The 22,652-nt window shown below is 38.5% G+C and overlaps 1 protein-coding gene across 4 annotated transcripts in view; it reads left to right on the plus strand.

Moving 5' to 3' along the window:
- LOC126259978 (uncharacterized) overlaps positions 1-22,652 on the plus strand; it is a 694,543-nt gene that overhangs the window by 665,820 nt on the left and 6,071 nt on the right. For all 4 annotated transcript variants that reach the window (XM_049957109.1, XM_049957110.1, XM_049957107.1 and 1 more), the window contains exon 5: positions 3,370-3,565. In XM_049957109.1, coding sequence (XP_049813066.1) covers positions 3,370-3,565 — 196 coding nt within the window. The remainder of the gene's footprint in view (positions 1-3,369; positions 3,566-22,652) is intronic.

Here is a 22,652-nt window from a genome sequence, read left to right on the forward strand (position 1 = left end):
TGCTCCCTGTATTTTATCCCTGCCAGCTTCAGAATTTGAAAGAGAGTAGTCCAGTCAACATTGTCAAAAGCTTTCTGTAAGTCTACAAATGCTAGAAGTGTAGGTTTGCCTTTCCTTACTCTATTTTCTAAGATAAGTCGTATGGTCAGTATTGCCTCATGTGTTCCAACATTTCTACGGAACCCAAACTGATCTTCCCCAAGTTCGGCTTCTACCAGTTTTTCCATTCGTCTGTAAAGAATTTGTGTTAGTATTTTGCAGCCGTGGCTTATTGAACTGATAGTTCAGTAATTTTTACACCTGTCAACATCTGCTTTCTTTAGTATTGGAATTATTATATTCTTCTTGAAGTCTGAGGGTATTTCGCCTGTCTCGTACATCTTGCTCACCAGATGGTAGAGTTTTGTCAGGGCTGGCTCTGCCAAAGCTATCAGTAGTTCTAATGGAATGTTGTCTACTCCCGGGGCATTGTTTCGACTTAGGTCTTTCAGTGGTCTGTCAAACTCTTCACATAGTATCATACCTCCCATTTCATCTTCATCTACATCCTCTTCCATTTCCATGATATTGTCCTCAAGAAACAGTATTAAAAAAGAAACTCATTTAAGTGTTTTTGTTCTGTGTATGACTTGTTCATGTAGTTTGTATTTTATTTATTTATTCATACAACTCTAAGTATTTAAATCCAATTGATGTCATGAGTAATTTAAAAATCTCTTTTACAGTTGGTTTTGACAAATTAGGAGAAAATGGGGTTACATATTGTATATTACCACATACAATTTATTCAAATATACATGATAAAATATGGATAGATATATCTATTTCTAAATCTTGGCATATTTTATGCTAAGCTACAGGCTGTCTTAGTCTATATCCGTTATAATTATTTTTATGTGCAAAAGGCAATTGTATGGGACAGTTAGTGTATGTAACTGTTTAAAACAAGACCTACAAGATATTTTAGTTTTACAAATTTTGAACATGTGTCTGCAGGTCATCTTCTGCCTGATAAAAATTGTCTTACTCCAGGAAAATAACCCCACCAAAAAGATATATCTTATGTGGCAGAGACAGAAAGCATAATAGGACTGAAGCAACAACTTTTCAGAAATGCAAGTCCATTGTTTATGCAACAAATAAATAACACATGACAGATTTTTACAAATATATTTAGTATGACTCTCTCAAGTTTATTTCAAATCTAGATATCTGCAGAGGAATTTAAAGGATATATGCACTCAGTGGCAGAATTGTTATTCTGAAAATATGCTCACAATCTTTTCATAATTAACAGACAAGACATTGTCTTTAAACCAGGTATTTGATAATTTAAGGTACTCTTTTTTTTGTTGTTTCAATATGTCCACATTTTTTCCAAAATGTTTAATTTGTGCCTGTTACATAAAGCACAGCTTTGCATGATATGCCACTGGACAGGTCATTTACAAACATTATAGACAGCAATTCCCAAGCACTGATCCTTACAGAACCACTTGAGTTATGCTGGTGTGAGTGATGGTGTGGGTGACAGGGATATGATCATATGCAGAGAAAATTTGCTCATTATATTAACAGCTAGTCTCATACTATGGTCAGCTGATGATAACAGTTTGTTCCCCGTCAGTCCTCTTTCTCATACACACATACACAGTTGAAGCATGAAAATGCAGTGGAAACCATTAATTTGATTTGAAGACAGATTGTGTACATAATGTTTGTCACTTTAGGGTATGGGTACATTGTGGTGTCACTTATGTGACATTTCTGGCTCTAGAATACAGTAACTTTATGACATGAGAAATGGCACCGATACACAGGATTACAAATGCTGTGTGGTGAGGTCAAGTACTGCCATTATAGCATCAACGTCCAATTATATTTTTTTGATCAGTTTCTCAAAATGGAGGAAATGAATTTAAGGATGATTATTGTACTTACTAACCCATTTTTATTTCTGAGAATATAGCACAAAACTCACTCTGATTTGCTGTCTGCATCACAGTTATTTTCAGAGCAGACAGGTTTTTCAATGTTTTCACTAAATCACTGTAAGCGAATGCCCAAATATTCCATTCAACAAGGTCTAGGAAAATTGCTCCACCTCATTCACTTGTGAAAACTAAGATGATATGCTGTCTACATCTAAATGACGATATCTGCATGACTAGTCTACTGTTCACAATTAAGTGTCTACCAGTCCAACGTCAGACATAAAACTATGCTGTAATGAGGAATACAAACTACTTTCCTGTGAATAACATGTAATTGACAATACATTGAGATGTTATAGAAATTTTCATTTTAATTCTGTTATTTCTTATTATTACCACGTGCTGAATTCATGTTTCATGATGTAACATTCTACTACAATTTTATATTGATGAAAAACAGCAAATTGTGTACTTTGGCTTCTAGCTGATTTTCAAAGCACATTACAAAATTATTTGAACTGTTCATAGTAGAATGCCACTTATCTCTTATTTGCTCCTGTAAGAATAATTTTTGACAGTGTTGCTTCTCTCCATTATATTTCTAATGGGTGCAGCATGTGTGAAGGAACAAAAAAGTAACACTCTAATTAGTGAAATTATGTACCCTTGACTCTAGTTTGATCTTCACAATGTTATCAAATCTCATAAAAATATATCAAACTTGACATAATAAATCAGCAGAATAGAATACTTTCCATACTGATTGACTCCAAAAACAATCCGAATACAATTGAAGACTGACTCCATAATGACTGCACATTTCTCTATGGATTATTCCACATGGTCAATACCATGCTACACTGTATAAAATAACAACAATTACATTTCCTAAACCACTTTATTGGAACAATTACATAAGTTAATTTACAACTGATAATTTACATTTGATTAAGGTTTTTCACATTGTGTCATATTGCAAATTGAAATAAATCTTCTGCCATTAGTACGATTCAGAATGAGTTACTTTCTGACATGAAAATAGCTTTACTACAAGTTCTAATTGTATTTTAATTACTATAATGATTTTATTGCTAGCATATTTTTGGTGTTTGTGTGTGTTGTGGATTTTGATGCGTACAAATCTTTTGAAGTGAATGTATAATATGTAATAACCAATCCTAGGAACTGTTGGTAAGACATTATTTCTAGAAAAATCTGCATCATAAAAAATGAACTGGAGGTAAAAATTATGTCTGGACGACTCCAAACTAAATATAAAGTTCATAACCAAGTGGAAATGTGAAGAGAAAAATCAGCAGTTACTCAAAATATGAAAGGCCAACATGCTACAATAGTATTGAATTTGTAATTAGTTTCTGAATTTGTCTTATATAAACTGTGTACATAAATGTGTATTTTTTTCTGTATGTTTCAGGTCTGTGGAGGCTGTCAAGACACCCAAACTACTTTGGAGAGATTGTATTATGGTGGGGAATATTTATTATTTCTATAAATGTACTTGAAGGCATTGAGTGGATAGCCATTCTCTCCCCACTCTTTACAACATTTATTATCCTGTTTCTATCTGGCATGCCTCTTTTGGAAAAGTCAGCAGATGAGAGATACAGAGAGTAAGTACAAATTACAAAAGCTCCAACTAAATACAAATATCAGTCATGCCTCAAGATTTTCTACTAATAAAAGAAATAAATTTCCTGAATGAGTCCACAATTATTTGTGAATATTTCATGAATAAAACTGTCTGGGTAGCTAAATAAATGCCTTTATTTATTACACCACTTAGGCTACTGCCATCATCAGATATCTGCAATTAAGATTAAAAGAACATATAGGGTGATAGGTGTTTTTATACATCATCAAGTTACAAAATATTCAAGTGTTAAAAATATTTTTAAAAAATTCGCACTTCAAAGAACCTCAAAATTGCAAAACAAGGTTCAGTATCAGTATTAAAACCTCAGCCTAATTTTTTTTTCCTTCCATTAACACTTATAAAAAGACTTATGTTCTTTAAATTACAAACATATAAAGCCAAATTATAGGACACAATTTAAATTAATATAATAGCATACTCATGACATTAACATTCTATATGGTCACTTAAACTTAACAACAAGTATTCATTGAATATGTTAATAATACCTGTACAACAGCCACGTAAACTTTAGTAGTAAATATGTTTTGCATTAATAGAAAGTTGCTATTATAAAGTGGTGTTTGCTGTTATAATTATGCATGGCCAATAAATAAAACACTGTGCCCTACAAGCTAAAGCTTGGCCAAACAGTATACTAAAATTTGTAGACTTTTAAAGCGCATTATAAAAAATAAAACAATTTGATTATTCGGTTCAAATATTTTGGAAGGCATCTCCATCTTGTAGAAGAACGAGCTACTTGCTTCGCAAGGTAGGTTGTTTGTAGGACAACCAGTGGGAGCTCTGCCAGCACAGCAAATTCATTATGCGATGTGGCCTTGTCAACAACAGGAGAGATGACACAGTCAGCATACAACACACTAATAAAACAACACTTCCATGCTTTCACTTGCCTAAACTTCCTTACACTTCTCCATTTTTAAGTGTGTCATCAATATGCTAACTGCTCCCCTCGCAGGAGTGAACCATAAACTTTGTCATGAATTTCCTCCCTGTTTGCCCTAATTAAAAATTATCACAGTTGTTGCAGTTTATTTTATACACTCCTGAATCACTATACTTGTTGCATTTATTTTCAGTTTTGTGGCATAACCTATTTTCTAGGCTACCTCTGGTAAGAAAGTCTATGCCAACGTTAGCATTCTTGAATCTGTGAGCAATGCTTTCAGAATGTAGGCCATTACATGTTAATGCTGTATATCTTTTACTATTCTGATGCATCACTGGTTCAGTAATTTCTTTTTATTTTGTTTTTTCATGCATATGTATAATACCACTCCTGCTGTATCTATTTGCACAACCTATTCGCATAAATATTTGAAGCTCTTTCTGTGTCCCTTTCTCATCCAAAAGTAACTCCAAGATTCTGTGTATCATAGACCTGAAGAAGGCATACTTATACATTCAGGGATAACATGATTATGCTTTAGTATTATTATCATTACTATTCTTTTCTAGCAAACGATCTGAAGGTGGAGCTGCCGTCCAAAATAGCTGAAATCAATAATCAAATTGTTTAATTTTTTTTATTATCTGTTTTACAAGTCTACATACTTTAGCATGTTGTTTGGCTAAGTTTTAGTTCATAGGGCACAGACTTTTTTAATTGGTCATATGAAATTATGAGGTGTGTTGAAAAAATATGGTGATTGAATTTTTTTGCAGCAACTGTTGATGTCACAACCATTTTATGTAATTTGTCAGACAGCCTGATCCATTGAGACAGGCACTGTCAAGTTGGAACATATTCTGAGTTGTCAGTCAGCATCCAGAAACACTAAAACGAGGTTGTGTTTACCATGAATGTCACGCATCATGGATTTCAAACAATGCATGAACATTAAGTTTCCAGTTGCAAAAATGTGCCAAAGAAGCTCATGAAATGTTGAAATTGGTGTAGGGCAACAATGCTGTAACTTTTAAGATTGTTTAGAAGTCGTCTGAACAATTTAAATGTGGAAATGAGTGAGTAGATGACAAGCAATGTTTGGGACATGCATTAACCTCGAAAACAAAATTTGTTCACAGACTTTCAAGTGATAAACAGAAGGAAAACTGTATGTCAGATTGTAGAAACTGAATGATCAAAATTGTAACTAGAAGTGAAACTTGGGTCCACGTGCATGACCCTGAGATGAAAATTCAGACTTCACAATGGAAAACCCTGAATCTCCTAACCCTAAAAAGGCACATCAGCCAAAATTGAATACCAAAGTGATGCTCATTTTTTCCAATATTGAGAACATAGGATGGCCAGAGTTTATTCCAAGGGAACAACTGTAAACACTGAATTTTACAAGGGCATATTGCACTTTTTGAGAAACAATGTACAAAGAAAGAGATGAGAAAATGGGCTAATGGCTTCTTTCTTCATCACGACAATATGCCATGCTGCACCTCTCTTTTGATCCATGAGTTTTTTGTTGGAAAAAATGTTCACCCACCTTGATAACCAGATTTAGCACCATGAAACTTCTGGCTCTTCCCAAAAATTAAAACTTTGCTTACAGGAAAATATTTTGACACCATTCCTTACGTTGAGAGGGCCATGATAGAGCAGCTGAATACTGTTCCATAACAACCCTTCCAAAATTGCTTCCAGTCATGGAATCAATGTTGTGATAAGTGCATTGCTAACCAAGGACAGTATTTTGAAGGAGATTACATCAAATTCAATGTAAACTTATTGCTTTGTTTCTAATAAAGTTCTTCAGTGTAATTTTTTCATCACATGTCAGATAACAGGAAGTACTATTTTTATAACCACCACTTTCTGTTAATGCAAAATGTATTCAGTACTGAAATTCATGTGGCTGTTGTATACTATTATTACCAGGCCCAATGAATACTTTTTGTTAAGTGTAGGTGAACTCCCAACAGACAAATTGCCACCATGTAAAAAGTTGATGTCAAAAGTATGCAATTATATTCTTTTAACCTGTGTTTTGTAGTTTGATTCTGTATGCTTTAATTTAAAGAATGTCCATCTTTTTATAAATGGAAATAAAAAAATAGAATAATAATAGCAACAGGACAATTTGAAGCCAACATTACCCACACTAGTGCCACCTTTAGGCTAGAATAACTTTTGCCTGACACTCATGGGCTAGGGGTAATATCTTTGACTAGTAATCAGAAACATCCTCAATCCTTGGTTCAAACCTTACCACTGCTAGAATTTTGGGGAAAAACAAGGCATTGACGTACAGACAACAGGAAGAATGATTCTTTGAATGCCTCTGTGCATGCAGTAATTATTCTACATCTACATACATACTCCACAATCCACCATACGGTGCATGGAGGAGGGTACCTCATACCACAACTAGCATCTTCTCTCCCTGTTCCACTGCCAAACAGAACGAGGGAAAAATGACTGCCTATATGCCTCTGTACGAGCCCTAATCTCTCTTATCTTATCTTTGTGGTCTTTCCGTGAAATATAAGTTGGCGGCAGTAAAATTGTACTGCATTCAGCCTCAAATGCTGGTTCTCTAAATTTCCTCAGTAGCGATTCATGAAAAGAACACCTCCTTTCCTCCAGAGACCCCCACCCGAGTTCCTGAAGCATTTCCGTAACACTCGCATGATGATCAAACCTACCAGTAACAAATCTAGCAGCCCGCCTCTGAATTGCTTCTATGTCCTCCCTCAATCTGACCTGATAGGGATCCCAAACGCTTGAGCAGTACTCAAGAATAGGTCATATTAATGTTTTATAAGCAGTCTCCTTTACAGATGAACCACATCTTCCCAAAATTCTACCAATGAACCGAAGACGACTATCTGCCTTCCCCACAACTGCCATTACATGCTTGTCCCACTTCATATCGCTCTGCAATGTTACGCCCAAATATTTAATCGACATGACTGTGTCAAGCGCTACACTACTAATGGAGTATTCAAACATTACAGTATTCTTTTTCCTACTCATCTGCATTAATTTACATTTATCTGTATTTAGAGTTAGCTGCCATTCTTTACACCAATCACAAATCCTGTCCAAGTCATCTTGTACCCTCCTACAGTCACTCAATGATGACACCTTCCCGTGCACCACAGCATCATCAGCAAACAGCGCACATTGCTATCCACCCTATCACTCCAGATGATACCCTCACCTCCAATAAACACTCACCATCAAGGACAACATACTGGGTTCTATTACTTCAGAAGTCTTTGAGCCACTCACATATTTGGGAACCAATCCCATATGCTCTTACCTTAGTTAGGAGTCTGCAGTGGGGCACCGAGTCAAATGCTTTCCGGATGTCAAGGAATATGGCATCCATCTGATACTCTTAATCCATGGTTCACAAGATATCATGTGAAAAAAGGGCGAGTTACGTTTCGCAGGAGCGAGGCTTTCTAAAGCCGTGCTGATGCATGGACAGCAACTTCTCTGTCTCAAGGAAATTCATTATATTCGAACTGAGAATATGTTCAAGAATCCTGCAACAAATCATTGTTAAGGATATTGGTCTGTAATTTTGACGATCCGTCCTTCTACCCTTCTTATATACAGACGTCACCTGCGCTTTTTTCCAGTCGCTCGGGATTCTACGTTGGACAAGAGATTCGTGATAAATGCAAGCTAAGTAAGGAGCCAATGCAGTAGAGTACTCTCTGTAAAACCGAATTGGAATCCCATCAGGACCTGGCGATTTATTTATTTTCAACCCATTCAGCTGCTTCACAACCCCAGGGATGTCTATCACTATGTCCTCCATACAGGAATCTGTACAAGACTCAAACGGCGGTATGTTTGTACGATCCTCCTGTGTGAAAGATTTATCAAATGCTAAATTAAAAATTTCAGCTTTCGTTTTGCTGTCTTCCGTTGCCAGGTCAGACTGATCAGTGAGTGGCTGGATGGAAGCCTTCGACCCGCTTACCGATTTTACGTAAGACCAGAATTTCTTGGGTTTTCTTCATGATCCCTATGTGAGTGATACATAGGTGGTTGTAGTATATTCCTAGAGTAATTATTTAAAGCCGGTTTTTGAAACTTTGGTAATGGACTCTCTTGGGATAGTTTACGTCTAAATTCAAAGAGTCTTCCAGTTCAATTTCTTCGGTATCTCTGTGACATTCTCCCACTATCTTGTATGTATCCCACACATTTGAGCAATATTCTAGAACTGGTTGCACAAGTGATTTGTAAGTAATCTCCTTTGTAGATTGATTGCACTTCCCCAGTATTCTACCAATAAACCAAAGTCTACCACCTATTTACTTATGACTGAACCTATGTAATCATTCCATTTCAGAAGCATACAAAGTGTTACAACCAGGTATTTGTATGAGGAGGCCAATTCCTACAGTAATTATGCTCATAGGATACACAATTTTTGTCACTTTGTGAAGTGCAAAATTTTACATTTCTGAATGTTTACAGAAAGTTTCCAAGCTCTGCATCACTTTGAAATCTTATCAAGATCTGACTATATATCTATACAGCTTCTTCCAGATAGTACTTCATTATAGATAACTGCATCATCTGCAAAAATCCTGATTTTTCTATTAATGTTGTCTGTAATGTCATTAATATACAACACGAAGAGCAAGAGTCTCAACACACTCCCTTTGGGCACACTCTAAGTTACTTCTACATCTGACAATGACTCTCCATCCAAGATAACTTGTTTCATTCTCCCTACCAAAAAGTCCTCAATCCAGTTACAAATTTCACTTGATACCCCTTATGTTCAAGCTTTTGACAATAAGTGTAAGTGTGGTATTGAGTCAAATGCATTTCGGAAATCAAGAACTGCAGCATCTACCCTATTGCCTTGATCCAAAGCTTTCAGTATGACATGAGAAAAGTGCAAGTTGGGTTTCACATGACTGATGTTTCCAAAATCCATCCTGTTTGGCATTGTGGAGGTCATTCTCTCCATAATACCTCATTAGGTATGAGCTCAGAGTTTTTTCTAAGATTCTACAACAAATTGATGTCAAGGGTGTTGGACAGTAGTTTTGTGGATCACTTCTACTACCCTTCTTGAAGATGGGTGTGACCTGTGCCTTTTTCCAAGAACTGGGCATAGTCTTTTGTTCAAGCCATCTATGATAGACTATAGGGAGAAGAGAGGCTAACTCAACCATAAATCCATAACAGAATCTGGCAGGGATTCCACTGGGGCCTGGTGCTTTGTTCAGTTTTAACGATTCCAGCTGTTTCTCAACACCACTGACACTAATACTTATTTCATTTATCTTTTCAGTGGTGCAAGGATTAAATTGGGGCAGTTTTCCTCGGTTTTCCTTTTGTGAAGGAACATTTTTAAATGGTGTTAAATATTTAAGCTTTTGGTTTGCTGTCCTCAATTTCAGTTCCTGTCTCATTCACTAGGGATTGGACACTAACTTTTGTGTACTAACAGCCTTTACACATAAGCAGAATTTCTTTGGGTTTTGTGAATGATTATTTGAAATATTCTGCTGTGGTAGTGTTTAAAGGCATCACACATTCCTCTCCTGACAGCCAAACAAATTTCATTCAGCATCTCTCTGTTTAATTGCAGTGACTGTATACCATGGAAGTTTCCTCCCATTGAGAACTGTTATACTGCTTACATACCTATCCAACTACACTTTTAAACTTGAGCCAGAATTCCTTTACATGCTCCTCACCTGTGCTGAAAGTTTCAGCTTCCTCATTGAGATATGACACTACTGATTTTGTATCTAGTTTACTGTGCACCCACACACACACACACACACACACACACACACACACACACACACACACAGAGAGAGAGAGAGAGAGAGAGAGAGAGAGAGAGATTATATATAAACAAAGATGATGTGGCTTACCGAACGAAAGCGCTGGCACGTCGATAGACACACAACCAAACACAAACATACACACAAAATTCAAGCTTTCGCAACAAACTGTTGCCTCATCAGGAAAGATGGAAGGAGAGGGAAAGACGAAAGGATGTGGGTTTTAAGGGAGAGGGTAAGGAGTCATTCCAATCCCGGGAGCGGAAAGACTTACCTTAGGGGGAAAAAAGGACGGGTATACACTCGCACACACACACACATATCCAACCACACATATACACACACAAGCAGACATCTCACAAGCAGACATATTTAAAGACAAAGAGTTTGAATATATATAATAGAGGGAAACATTCCACGTGGGAAAAATTATATAAAAACAAAGATGATGTGACTTACCAAGCAAAAGCGCTGGCAGGTCGATAGACACACAATCAAACACAAACATACACACAAAATTCTAGCTTTCACAACCAACGGTCGCCTCGTCAGGAAAGAGGGAAGGAGAGGGAAAGACGAAAGCATGTGGGTTTTAAGGGAGAGGGTAAGGAGTCATTCCAATCCCGGGAGCGGAAAGACTTACCTTGTGGATGGATATGTGTGTGTGTGCGAGTGTATACCCATCCTTTTTTCCCCCTAAGGTAAGTCTTTCCGCTCCCGGGATTGGAATGACTCCTTACCCTCTCCCTTAAAACCCACATCCTTTCGTCTTTCCCTCTCCTTCCCTCTTTCCTGATGAGGCAACAGTTTGTTGCGAAAGCTAGAATTTTGTGTGTATGTTTGTGTTTGTTTGTGTGTCTATCGACCTGCCAGCACTTTCATTTGGTAAGTCACATTATATATATATATATATATATATATATATATATATATATATACTCCTGGAAATTGAAATAAGAACACCGTGAATTCATTGTCCCAGGAAGGGGAAACTTTATTGACACGTTCCTGGGGTCAGATACATCACATGATCACACTGACAGAACCACAGGCACATAGACACAGGCAACAGAGCATGCACAATGTCGGCACTAGTACAGTGTATATCCACCTTTCGCAGCAATGCAGGCTGCTATTCTCCCATGGAGACGATCGTAGAGATGTTGGATGTAGTCCTGTGGAACAGCTTGCCATGCCATTTCCACCTGGCGCCTCAGTTGGACCAGCGTTCGTGCTGGACGTGCAGACCGTGTGAGACGACGCTTCATCCAGTCCCAAACATGCTCAATGGGGGACAGATCCGGAGATCTTGCTGGCCAGGGTAGTTGACTTACACCTTCTAGAGCACGTTGGGTGGCACGGGATACATGCGGACGTGCATTGTCCTGTTGGAACAGCAAGTTCCCTTGCCGGTCTAGGAATGGTAGAACGATGGGTTCGATGACGGTTTGGATGTACCGTGCACTATTCAGTGTCCCCTCGACGATCACCAGTGGTGTACGGCCAGTGTAGGAGATCGCTCCCCACACCATGATGCCGGGTGTTGGCCCTGTGTGCCTCGGTCGTATGCAGTCCTGATTGTGGCGCTCACGTGCACGGCGCCAAACACGCATACGACCATCATTGGCACCAAGGCAGAAGCGACTCTCATCGCTGAAGATGACACGTCTCCATTCGTCCCTCCATTCACGCCTGTCGCGACACCACTGGAGGCGGGCTGCACGATGTTGGGGCGTGAGCGGAAGACGGCCTAACGGTGTGCGGGACCGTAGCCCAGCTTCATGGAGACGGTTGCGAATGGTCCTCGCCGATACCCCAGGAGCAACAGTGTCCCTAATTTGCTGGGAAGTGGCGGTGCGGTCCCCTACGGCACTGCGTAGGATCCTAAGGTCTTGGCGTGCATCCGTGCGTCGCTGCGGTCCGGTCCCAGGTCGACGGGCACGTGCACCTTCTGCCGACCACTGGCGACAACATCGATGTACTGTGGAGACCTCACGCCCCACGTGTTGAGCAATTCGGCGGTACGTCCACCCGGCCTCCCGCATGCCCACTATACGCCCTCACTCAAAGTCCGTCAACTGCACATACGGTTCACGTCCACGCTGTCGCGGCATGCTACCAGTGTTAAAGACTGCGATGGAGCTCCGTATGCCACGGCAAACTGGCTGACACTGACGGCGGCGGTGCACAAATGCTGCGCAGCTAGCGCCATTCGACGGCCAACACCGCGGTTCCTGGTGTGTCCGCTGTGCCGTGCGTGTGATCATTGCTTGTACAGCCCTCTCGCAGTGTCCGGAGCAAGTATGGTGGGTCTGACACACCGGTGTCAATGTGTTCTTTTTTCCATTTCCAGGAGTATATATATATATATATATATATATATATATATATATATATATATATATATATATAAACTCAAGAATTCCGCATCATGAGGGGTGTCAAGCAAGGCGATCCCATCTCCCCAAAACTGTTCTCTGCTGTATTGGAAATGGCTATGTCAAAGTTGAGGTGGGAAGGTAAGGGAATTAGAATTAATGGAAGAAGGCTTACCAACTTGAGATTTGCTGATGATATTGCCTTACTGGCCAAAGACTTCGCAGAGCTCCAAAACTTAGTTACAGATCTTGCATCGGAATGTCAGCTGGTTGGCTTGAGCATGAACCTTTCCAAAACAAAAGTAATGTCCAACAAATGGGTCCCAGATGGAGATGTGAAGGTTAAGGACAGTCTGCTAGAAGAGTTCAGTGAATATGTCTACCTTGGCCAGATTATAAATATGAAGGGAGACATAAGGGCAGAAATCTATCAACGCATCAAGCTTGGCTGGCAAGCATTTGGGAAGAATTCAAAAGTGTTCAGATCAAAAATGCCAGTAAATTTGAAGAAAGCAGTAGTTGATCAATGCATTCTTCCTGTGATGACGTATGGCTACGAGACATGGACACTGAACTCATTTACAAAAGGGAAACTTAGGACAGCACAGAGAGCCATGGAGAGATCAATGCTGGGCTATACAAGAAAGGACAGGAAAAGGGCAGATGACATCCGGTCTGTGACGAAGGTTAATGACATCTTAGAAACAGTAGGTTCCTTGAAATGGCAGTGGGCTGGCCACGTCGCAAGAAGAAAAGACAACAGATGGATGAAGCTAGTACTGGAGTGGAGTCTGAGGGAGCACCGGAGGCCTAGAGGAAGACCACCAGACAGATGGGACAAAGACATCAAGAAGATCGCTGGTAACACCTGGCAGAGAACTGCCCAAGACCGTCCCACTTGGAGAAGACTGCTGAAAGCCTACCTGAATCCACGACTCGAAGAGGCCACATCATTTAATGATTGAATTGGCTGATGATGATTTTATATCCTTCTGCTTGTTTTAGTTGTCCTTGTTACTTTGGGAATCATTGTTGTCACAACTGTGTCATGGTCACTGAAACCAGTTTTGATATGGTTATCCTGAAAGAGGTCAGGTCTATATATTTGTTGTCATTAGATCGAATATGTTTTCATCATGAGTGGGATCCCTAACTATCTGTTCTAGGTAGTTTTCAGAGAAGGCATTTAGTAATGTTTCACAGGATGTCTTATCATACCCAGCACTAATAGAACTGTAATTTTTCAATTTAATTGTTGGACAAGTAAAGTCTCCACTGATGAGTACTGTTTGACAGGGGAACTTACATTCAAGTGAACTGAGGTTTTCTCTGAGATTAGATTAGATTAATACTAGTTCCATGGATCACAAATACGATATTTCGTAATGATGTGGAACGAGTCAAATTTTCCAATACATGACATAATTAAGTTAATTTAACAACATAATTAAGTTAATATAACAACTTTTTTTTATTTTTAATTTTTTTTCTTAATTTATATCTAAAAATTCTTCTATGGAGTAGAAGGAGTTGTCATTTAGAATTCTTTTAATTTCTTCTTATACACTTGTTGGTTATCTGTCAGACTTTTGATACTATTTGGTAAGTGACCAAAGACTTTAGTGGCGGTATAATTCACCCCTTTCTGTGCCAAAGTTAGATTTAATCTTGAATAGTGGAGATCATTCTTTCTCCTAGTATTGTAGTTATGCACACTGCTATTATTTTTGAATTGGGTTTGGTTGTTAATAACAAATTTCATAAGAGAGTACATATACTGGGAAGCTACTGTGAATATCCCTAGATCCTTAAATAAATGTCTGCAGGATGATCTTGGGTTGACTCTAGCTATTATTCTGATTACACGCTTTTGTGCAATAAATACTTTATTCCTCAGTGATGAATTACCCCAAAATATGATGCCATATGCAAGCAATGAGTGAAAATAGGCGTAGTAAGCTAATTTACTAAGATGTTTATCACCAAAATTTGCAATGACCCTTATTGCATAAGTAGCTGAACTCAAACGTTTCAGCAGATCATCAATGTGTTTCTTCCAATTTAATCTCTCATCAATGGACACACCTAAAAATTTTGAATATTCTACCTTAGCTATATGCTTCTGATTAAGATCTATATTTATTAATGGTGTCATACCATTTACTGTACAGAACTGTATGTACTGTGTCTTATCAAAATTAGGACCCAAGACCGACCCTTGTGGAACCCCATTCTTGATAGTTCCCCAGTTTGAGGAATGTGCTGATCTTTGCATATTATGAGAACTGCTCCGAAGTTTTCAGTTGCATAGTGAGATGAGTCTGGTGGGCAATAGAAGGATCCATTTATCATTTTATCCCCACCCCTGATACTGAATCCTGCCCATACAATCTCATATGCAGCATTGGCTTCTACCTCAGTAGATTTGACTTTCTTGTCTGCTGTGACACATACAGCAGCTCTATTTCCCATTTGCCTATTGTACTGATACACACTTGAATTTTCCCCAAAAATCTCAGTAGTACTAATTTCAGGTTTGAACCACCTTTCTGTACCTAGTATTATGTGAGCTCCACTGCTTTTCTTAAGCACTTCAAATTATAGCACTTTGTTGCAAATGCTTCAGCAGTATACCATTAGGATTTTAATACTCTCACCTACTGGAGACATTTATTTTGATCTTATACTGATATTTCTGGGTTTCCTACAGTATCGTTATCTGGAGTGGATGGAGAGTCACTTAATCTAAAAAAAAAACTTGTGTGTGCCCCACACAGTCAGCTACCTGAGTAGCAGCCTCTGATGTGTAGTTCACACCAGACCTATTTAGGGGACCCTACAGTTCTCAATCCTATGTTGCAAATCCAGGAAGTTGTAGCCTAGCCTATAACAGAATTTTCAAAGTCTGTGGTTCAGTCCTTCCACTTCACTCAGAAATGAAGGGCCACAATCAGTCCTGGGGAAAATGCTGTAAATTGGAAGCTTTGTTGAAACTCCATGCACGAGGCTGGTCTGCTCAATGTTCTCTGCCAGTCACTGGAATGACGTAAGAATGACCCCAGAACCCAGAAGAGAGGCATCATTTGTTTCAACGAGTGCCACAGTCTGCAGTTGGTTGCACCCTCTTCCCTCAGTGACTGCTGGAATAGCGTCTTAAACATGTTGAATGAGGTCCCCAGGCACACACATTGAGTGCACCTGGTGTCCTTTCCTGTCCCTTGCTGACATTTCCCTAAAGAGTACCCTATTTGTCATATGTTTGAACTGCCAACAATTCATAGACACCTACCATTTTTGCGTTTTCATCCTCCTGACACCAGACAAAACAGCTTGCCCCCAAAACAGGTTAAGTGAGTCCCACTGGCTCCATTTCAGTTTCAGTGAAAGACAGCACCTCAAACTTGTTGATTAGGAGATGAGTACAGTACCCTGAGTCCTCCCTGGTCCCCCTCTACCTGAACAGAAGGCCCTAGATCTACCACTGACACACCTCTCGTAATCAAGTGCATGGGTAATGACAGATTGTGTACTTTCTGCAGAGGAGACAGGATCCATGGGAGAGGATAGTACTTGAGGTGCTTCTGATAGAGATATCTGAAGTACCAGACTCTCAGGAGCTGTTCCAATACTGATTTGCAACAGCTGCCAATCACTTGACAGTAGTCAAGGCGATTGCCAGCTGCTTACAAACATCAACCAACTCATCCCATGTTTGAGAACAGCATTCACAGTGGGGCTGCATCTTGACTGGTGCAATGTACTATAAGGCAGTGAACAAATAACTTTAAATTAAGACTACTAATTATCTTTTAATATGTTGAGTCAAAAAGTTGCTTCCCTATAAGAAATGAAGCAAACACACAAAACAAGATTTCTATTAAGGCAGCACAAAAACCTGTGGTAAAAACTACTAGTGTCCTAATATTTCTGGCATAAGAAGTCACTCATTCTGCCAGTGGCCTTGTCAAAGAGAGCAGAGGAGTGGACAGAGGTTCACAGCATTCACTTGGCCTTGGGATGGGAAACTGCTCCTAAAAGGCAAAAAATTCAGCAATGATCAACAGCATGAGGATGTAGAAGATAACAGAAACCATTGCATTAAAGACACAGTGTGTATCCACAGGACATGTGGCCTGAAATTGAAAAAGTGCCCATGAGGAAGGATCAAATAACCAATGAAAGAATAGTGTTCTATGAGTCGGCATGGAATGTCAGAAGTTTTAATATCATACGGAAGCTAGAAAATCTCAAAAGGGAAATACTAAGGCTCAGTCTAGATATAGTGGGAATCAGTGAAGTGAAATGGAAAGACAACAAGGATTTCTGGCTGCCAGCCAAGTATAGGGTAATATGAACAACAGCAGAAAATGATATAACAGGAGTAGGATTTGTTACCAATAGGAAGGTAGGGCAAAGAAAAAGGTGCTGTGAACACTTCAGTGACAGGGTTGTTCTAATCAGTATCAACAGCAAACTGACACCAACAACAGTTTGCAGAAGATTAAGAGATACATAAAGTGTAGAGAAAATATATAAGGGTATTGACAGTGTAATTCTATATGTAAAGGGAGATGAAAAACTGATAGTCATGGGGATTGGATGCGGTTGAAGGGTAAGGACTAGAAGAAACGGTTATGGGAGAATGTGGACTTGGTTGTAGAAATGAGAGAGGAGAAAGACGAATGGAGTTCTGCAATAAATTTCAGCTAGTAATAGCAAGAGGAGGAGGTATACTTGGAAAAGGCAGGGAGATAAGAGAAGATTACAGATTACTTCATGATCAGGCAGAGATTCTGAAATCAGATATTAAATTGTAATGTGTACCCAGAAGGAGATGTAGATTCAGATCATAACAATTTAGTAATTATGAAGAGTAGGCAGATGTTTAAGAGACTAGTCAGGAAGAAACAATGTGCAAACAAGTGGGATACAGAAAGACTAAGGAATGAGATATAAGCTTACAGTTCACTGAGGCTATAGACACTGTGATAATAAATAGCTCAACAGGCATTTCAGATGAAGAGGAATGGACATCTCTAAAACAGGTAGCCACAGAAGTTGGAAAGAGAAATATAGGTACAAGGAAGGTACCTGCGAGGAAACTATGGATAACAAAAGAAATACTTCAGCTGACTGACAAAAGAAGGAAGTACAGAAAGAATCTGTATGCCCATCTTTATACAGATGGTTACAGGACCTCAGCTGTTCAGTACGGAATGTCAAATCAAAACACCTTTCAGCTGTCAAAAATTTCAGTTGTTATTTTATTGAGCAACCAGTTTTGGTGATATTATGCCATCTTCTGATCTTCTGACTGACATGTATGAAGAGTCCCATCTTTGATCCAGTCAAAATAGGTGCCAACATCCAGTGACGGACATCTGCAGATTTTTGACCCAGTGATCCCTTTGATCATCACTTGGTGACTTGGTCAGTGTCAGGTCAGGGGACCTGAACATGGCATAATATATCTTGAAAGCTAGTTGATAAATAAAATAACAATTGGAAATTTAGACAGCTAAAAGGAGTTTTGATTTGACATTCTGGAGCACAAAAATGTTCTCGGAAATTCAGGATTGCACAGCTATAAGTCACTTACGAATGAAATAAATAGAAAGTGCAGGGAAGCTAAGGAAATAAATAGAAAGTGCAGGGAAGCTAAGGCGAAATGGCTACATGAAAAATATGAAGAAATGGAAAAAGAAAGGATTTTCAGAGGGAATGACTCAGAATATAGGAAAGTCGAAAACAAACTTTGGTGAAATTAAAAGAGGGCAGTAACATTAAGAGTGCAATGGCAGAGAAGAGAATAGATAAATGGAAAGAGTACATTGGATGCCTCTATTAAGAGTTCAATGGAAATTCCATAGTTAAATGCAGAGGAGAGAACAGATAAACGGAAAGAGTACATTGGATGCCTCTTTGAGGGGGAGTACTTGGTCAATGGCATGATAGAAGAAGAAACAGGAGTCAATAGGGAAGAAATAGGGAATCCGGTGAAAAAAGCTTTAGTAGACTTAAGATCAGTTAAGGCACAAGGGATGGATAATATTCTATCAGAATTTCTAAAATAATTGGGGGAGTGGCAACAAAATTATTATTCATGCTGGTGTGTAGAATGTATGACACTGGCAATATACCATCAGACTTTCTCAAAAACATTGTCCATACAATTCCACAAATAGCAAGAGCTGATGAGTGCAAGAGTTATCACACAATCAACTTCACAGCTCATGCATCCAAGTTGCTGACAAGAATAACATATAGAAGAATGGGAAAGAAAATTGAGGATCTGTTAGATGATGATAAGTTTGGCTGTAGGAGAGTTAAAGGCACCAGAGAGGCAGTTCTGACATTGCAGTTGATAATGAAAGCAAGACAAGAAAAATCAAGATACATTTCTAGGATGTGCCAACTTAGAAGAAGCATGTGACAATGTAAAATGGTGGAATATGCTTGAAATTCAAGAAAAGCAGGGGTAAGCTATAGGGAAAGATGGACAATATGTAATATGTACAGGAAGAAGAGGGAACAATAAGAGTGGGAGACCACAAACAAAGTGCTCAGATTAAGAAGGTGTAAGACTGAGACATAGTCTTTCACCCCTACTGTTCAATCTACACATGAAAGAAGCAATGATGGAAATAAAAGGGAGATTCAAGTGAAAGATTAAAATGCAAGATGATAGGATATTGATGGTAAGATTCACTGATGACACTGCTGTCATCAGTGAAAGTGAAGGTAAATTACAGGATGTGTTGTATGGTATGAACAGTTTAATGGGTACAGAATGTAGATTGAGAGCAAATCAAAGAAAGATGAAAGTAATTACAAGTAGCAGAAATGAGAGCAGTGAGAAACTTAACATCAGAACTGGGGATCTCAAAGTAGACGAAGTCAAGGAATTCTGCTATCTAGGCAGCAAAATAATCTATGGCAGATGGAGCAAGAACGAGTCAATCAGATAAGCACTGGCAGAAAGGGCATTCCTGGCTAAGAGAAGTCTACTAGTATCAAACATAGGCCTTAATTTGAGGAATTACATTTGGATCACAGTATTGTATGGTAGTGAAACATGTACTGTGGGAAAACTAGAACAGAAGAAAACTGAAGCATTTAAGATGTGGTGCTGCAGAAGAATCTTGAAAATTAGGTGAACAGATAAGGAAAGGAATGAGGAGGCTCTCCGGTTCATCGGTGAGGAAAGGAATATATGGGAAACACAGACAGTAAGAAGGGTCAGGATGATAGGATGCCTGCATAGACAACAGGGAATAACTTCTGTGGTACTAGAGGGAGCTGTAGAGGGTAAAAACTGTAGAGGGACACAGAGTTCGGAATACATCAAGCAAATACAATAGTTGATGACATAGGTTGCAAGTGCTATTTTGAGATGAAACGCTGGCACAGGAGAGGAATTCATGCCAGGCCACATCAATCCAGTCAGAAGGCTAATGCCTTAAAGAGAATAAATAAATAAATATTTCAACTGTTGGATGGGTGACACCCCAATCAGACATAGGTTTTAATACTGACTCTGAACCTTGTTCTGTATGTTCAAAGTTTTTTGGTGAGAGAATGTTTTAAAAACACTTTTAATCTTATGATTTTTGTAGCTTGATTTTGTATAACAACTAACTTCCACTCTTTGTGTTTCTTTAATCTTAATTGCAGATATCTGATGATCGCAGTTGCTGAAATGCCTCATAAATAGAAACAATGTAACAATTCTTCAATCCTGGATTTTCCATTGTTTCATAAATAGAAAAATTTATTTAATGAGCCAGACAGTTTTATTCACAAAATATTAAAGTTATCAGACAGTGATTATAATATACTATACACCTGTCAGTGGAGGGAAAGAACACACTGGATGTGTTTAAGAACTACGGTAGATGTTACTCAGTAAATATACAATTAGTTTCATTCATTCATTTTGTATAGGCCATCTTTGAACTACATTATTTCAACTGTCTTGCTTTACATGTTCTGATGTTTGCCCAGTGCTCCCACATTTGTTCTCAGCGTTGCTCCTTCCTCTCCTGGGTCCAAGCCTTTCTTGTTTTTAGTTTTGGCTTTTCTTGGAAACCCTGCCACACCATAAGTTTCTCCTTGAGTGGGACATGTTCCAAGATGTCATCATGGGTGATCCCCACATCTTTAACATATTTCTCCACCTCTATTAACCTGGCCCATTTTGTTTTCTTCTCCTGAAATTAGGTGATCATACGATTGGTGAGTCTTCCAGGGCTCATTCAGGTCACATGCCCATAAAACATAATCCTCCTTTTCCAGATGGTATCGGTTATCTTTTCTATGTGGGAATACGGTTCATGATTATGACATCTTCTATATTCCCCATTCTCTTTGATGGGACCTAAGTTCTTTCTAAAAATCTTCCTTTCCTTGGCCTCCAGTTTTTCAATTAGCCCTTTTTGTTCATTACTACGTAATCAGAAGCGTACAAGACCTCCGTGCGGATAACACTGCAGTAAAGCCTTAACTTTGCATTGAATAATACTGATCTAAATAACTGCTGTTATTCAGTTCAGTGAAAGAGTTAGTTATTCACCCCCTCATTGAGTGACCATTTAGTTTTATATACCAATTAATGATATAAACAGCAAAGCTAAAATGGTTATACCATATTATCTATAACTTCTTTTCAGGTTTTTGCTCTTCTTTTTCTTCTACTCTTCTTCTTCTTTTTCCTCAGGCTAGCTGTCTGAGTTCTCTTTGTTGTTATTTATGTGGCCTGCAGTCTGAAGATTGCTTCAGTTGAGCTCTCAATGCTGGTCTGTCCTGTGTAAACTTCTTCATCTGTGTACAACTCCACAAGCTACATCAGTTTCAACCTGCTTAATGTATTCAAGCCTCAGTCTTCCTCTATAATTTTTATCACCTGCATGTCTTTCCATTTCAGATTGATGGTTCCTTGATGCCTTAGTATATTTTCTCTCAACCTATCCCTTCTTTTAATCAAGTTGTGTCACAAATTTCTTTTGTTCCCATTTCAGTTTGATGACTCCTCAATAGTTATTTGATCCACTCATATAATTTTCTACTTTTTCTGCAGAATAACATTTCAAAAACTTATATCTTCGCTTGTCTGAACTGCTTGCTGTCCATATATCACTTCCATACAAAGCTATACTCCAGACAAATACCATCAACAAAAAAAACTTCCTAACACTTAACTTTTCTAACCCTCTGGAATGTCATTAAAAAGGAAACAGAGAGAGAAAAACAAAGGCACAATAACATATTGATAACACAGTAGAAAAAGCTGTAAATGATCCACAGCACCTAGCAAACTATGTGAATGAGCATTTTTTAAGTACTGCAGAGAAGTCACAGCAAAAGTTTCCAAAAACAGATAGAACACCTGTGAATAATTATGCACTAAGTACAATGATGTTACTACCAACCACAGAGTATGAAGTCAGTAAAACAGTACAAAAACCAAAAAAAATAAAATGTTTGTAAGGTTGGAACTTTTCTCTTTTTCAGAAGTATTTTCTTGCTATTGTCAGTTTGTATTTGACTCTACTTCAGCCATAGTCAGTTATTTTGTTGTTCAAATAAAAAAAAATCATCTACTAATTTTTGTGTCTCATTGCCTAATTTAATTCCCTCAACAATGCCTGATTTTATTCAGCTACATTCCAGTAGCCATGTTTTACTATTGTTGATATTAATCTTGTAACCTCTTCTCAATTCATCTTCCAAATGCTTTTCCATCTCTGAAAAAATTACAATGTAATGATCAAGCCAAAAAGTATTTTTTTTTCTCTCTGAATGTTTATGCATTTCAAAAATTCTCCTTTGTCTCCATTACTGCCTGCTCAATGTACAGATTGAGTACCACTGAGGAGAGTCTACAACCCTGTCTCACCCTTCTCAACTACTGTATCCCTTTCATGTCCTCTGACA

This window comes from Schistocerca nitens, chromosome 5 (assembly GCF_023898315.1).
Source record: "Schistocerca nitens isolate TAMUIC-IGC-003100 chromosome 5, iqSchNite1.1, whole genome shotgun sequence".
NCBI lineage: Eukaryota > Metazoa > Arthropoda > Insecta > Orthoptera > Acrididae > Schistocerca > Schistocerca nitens.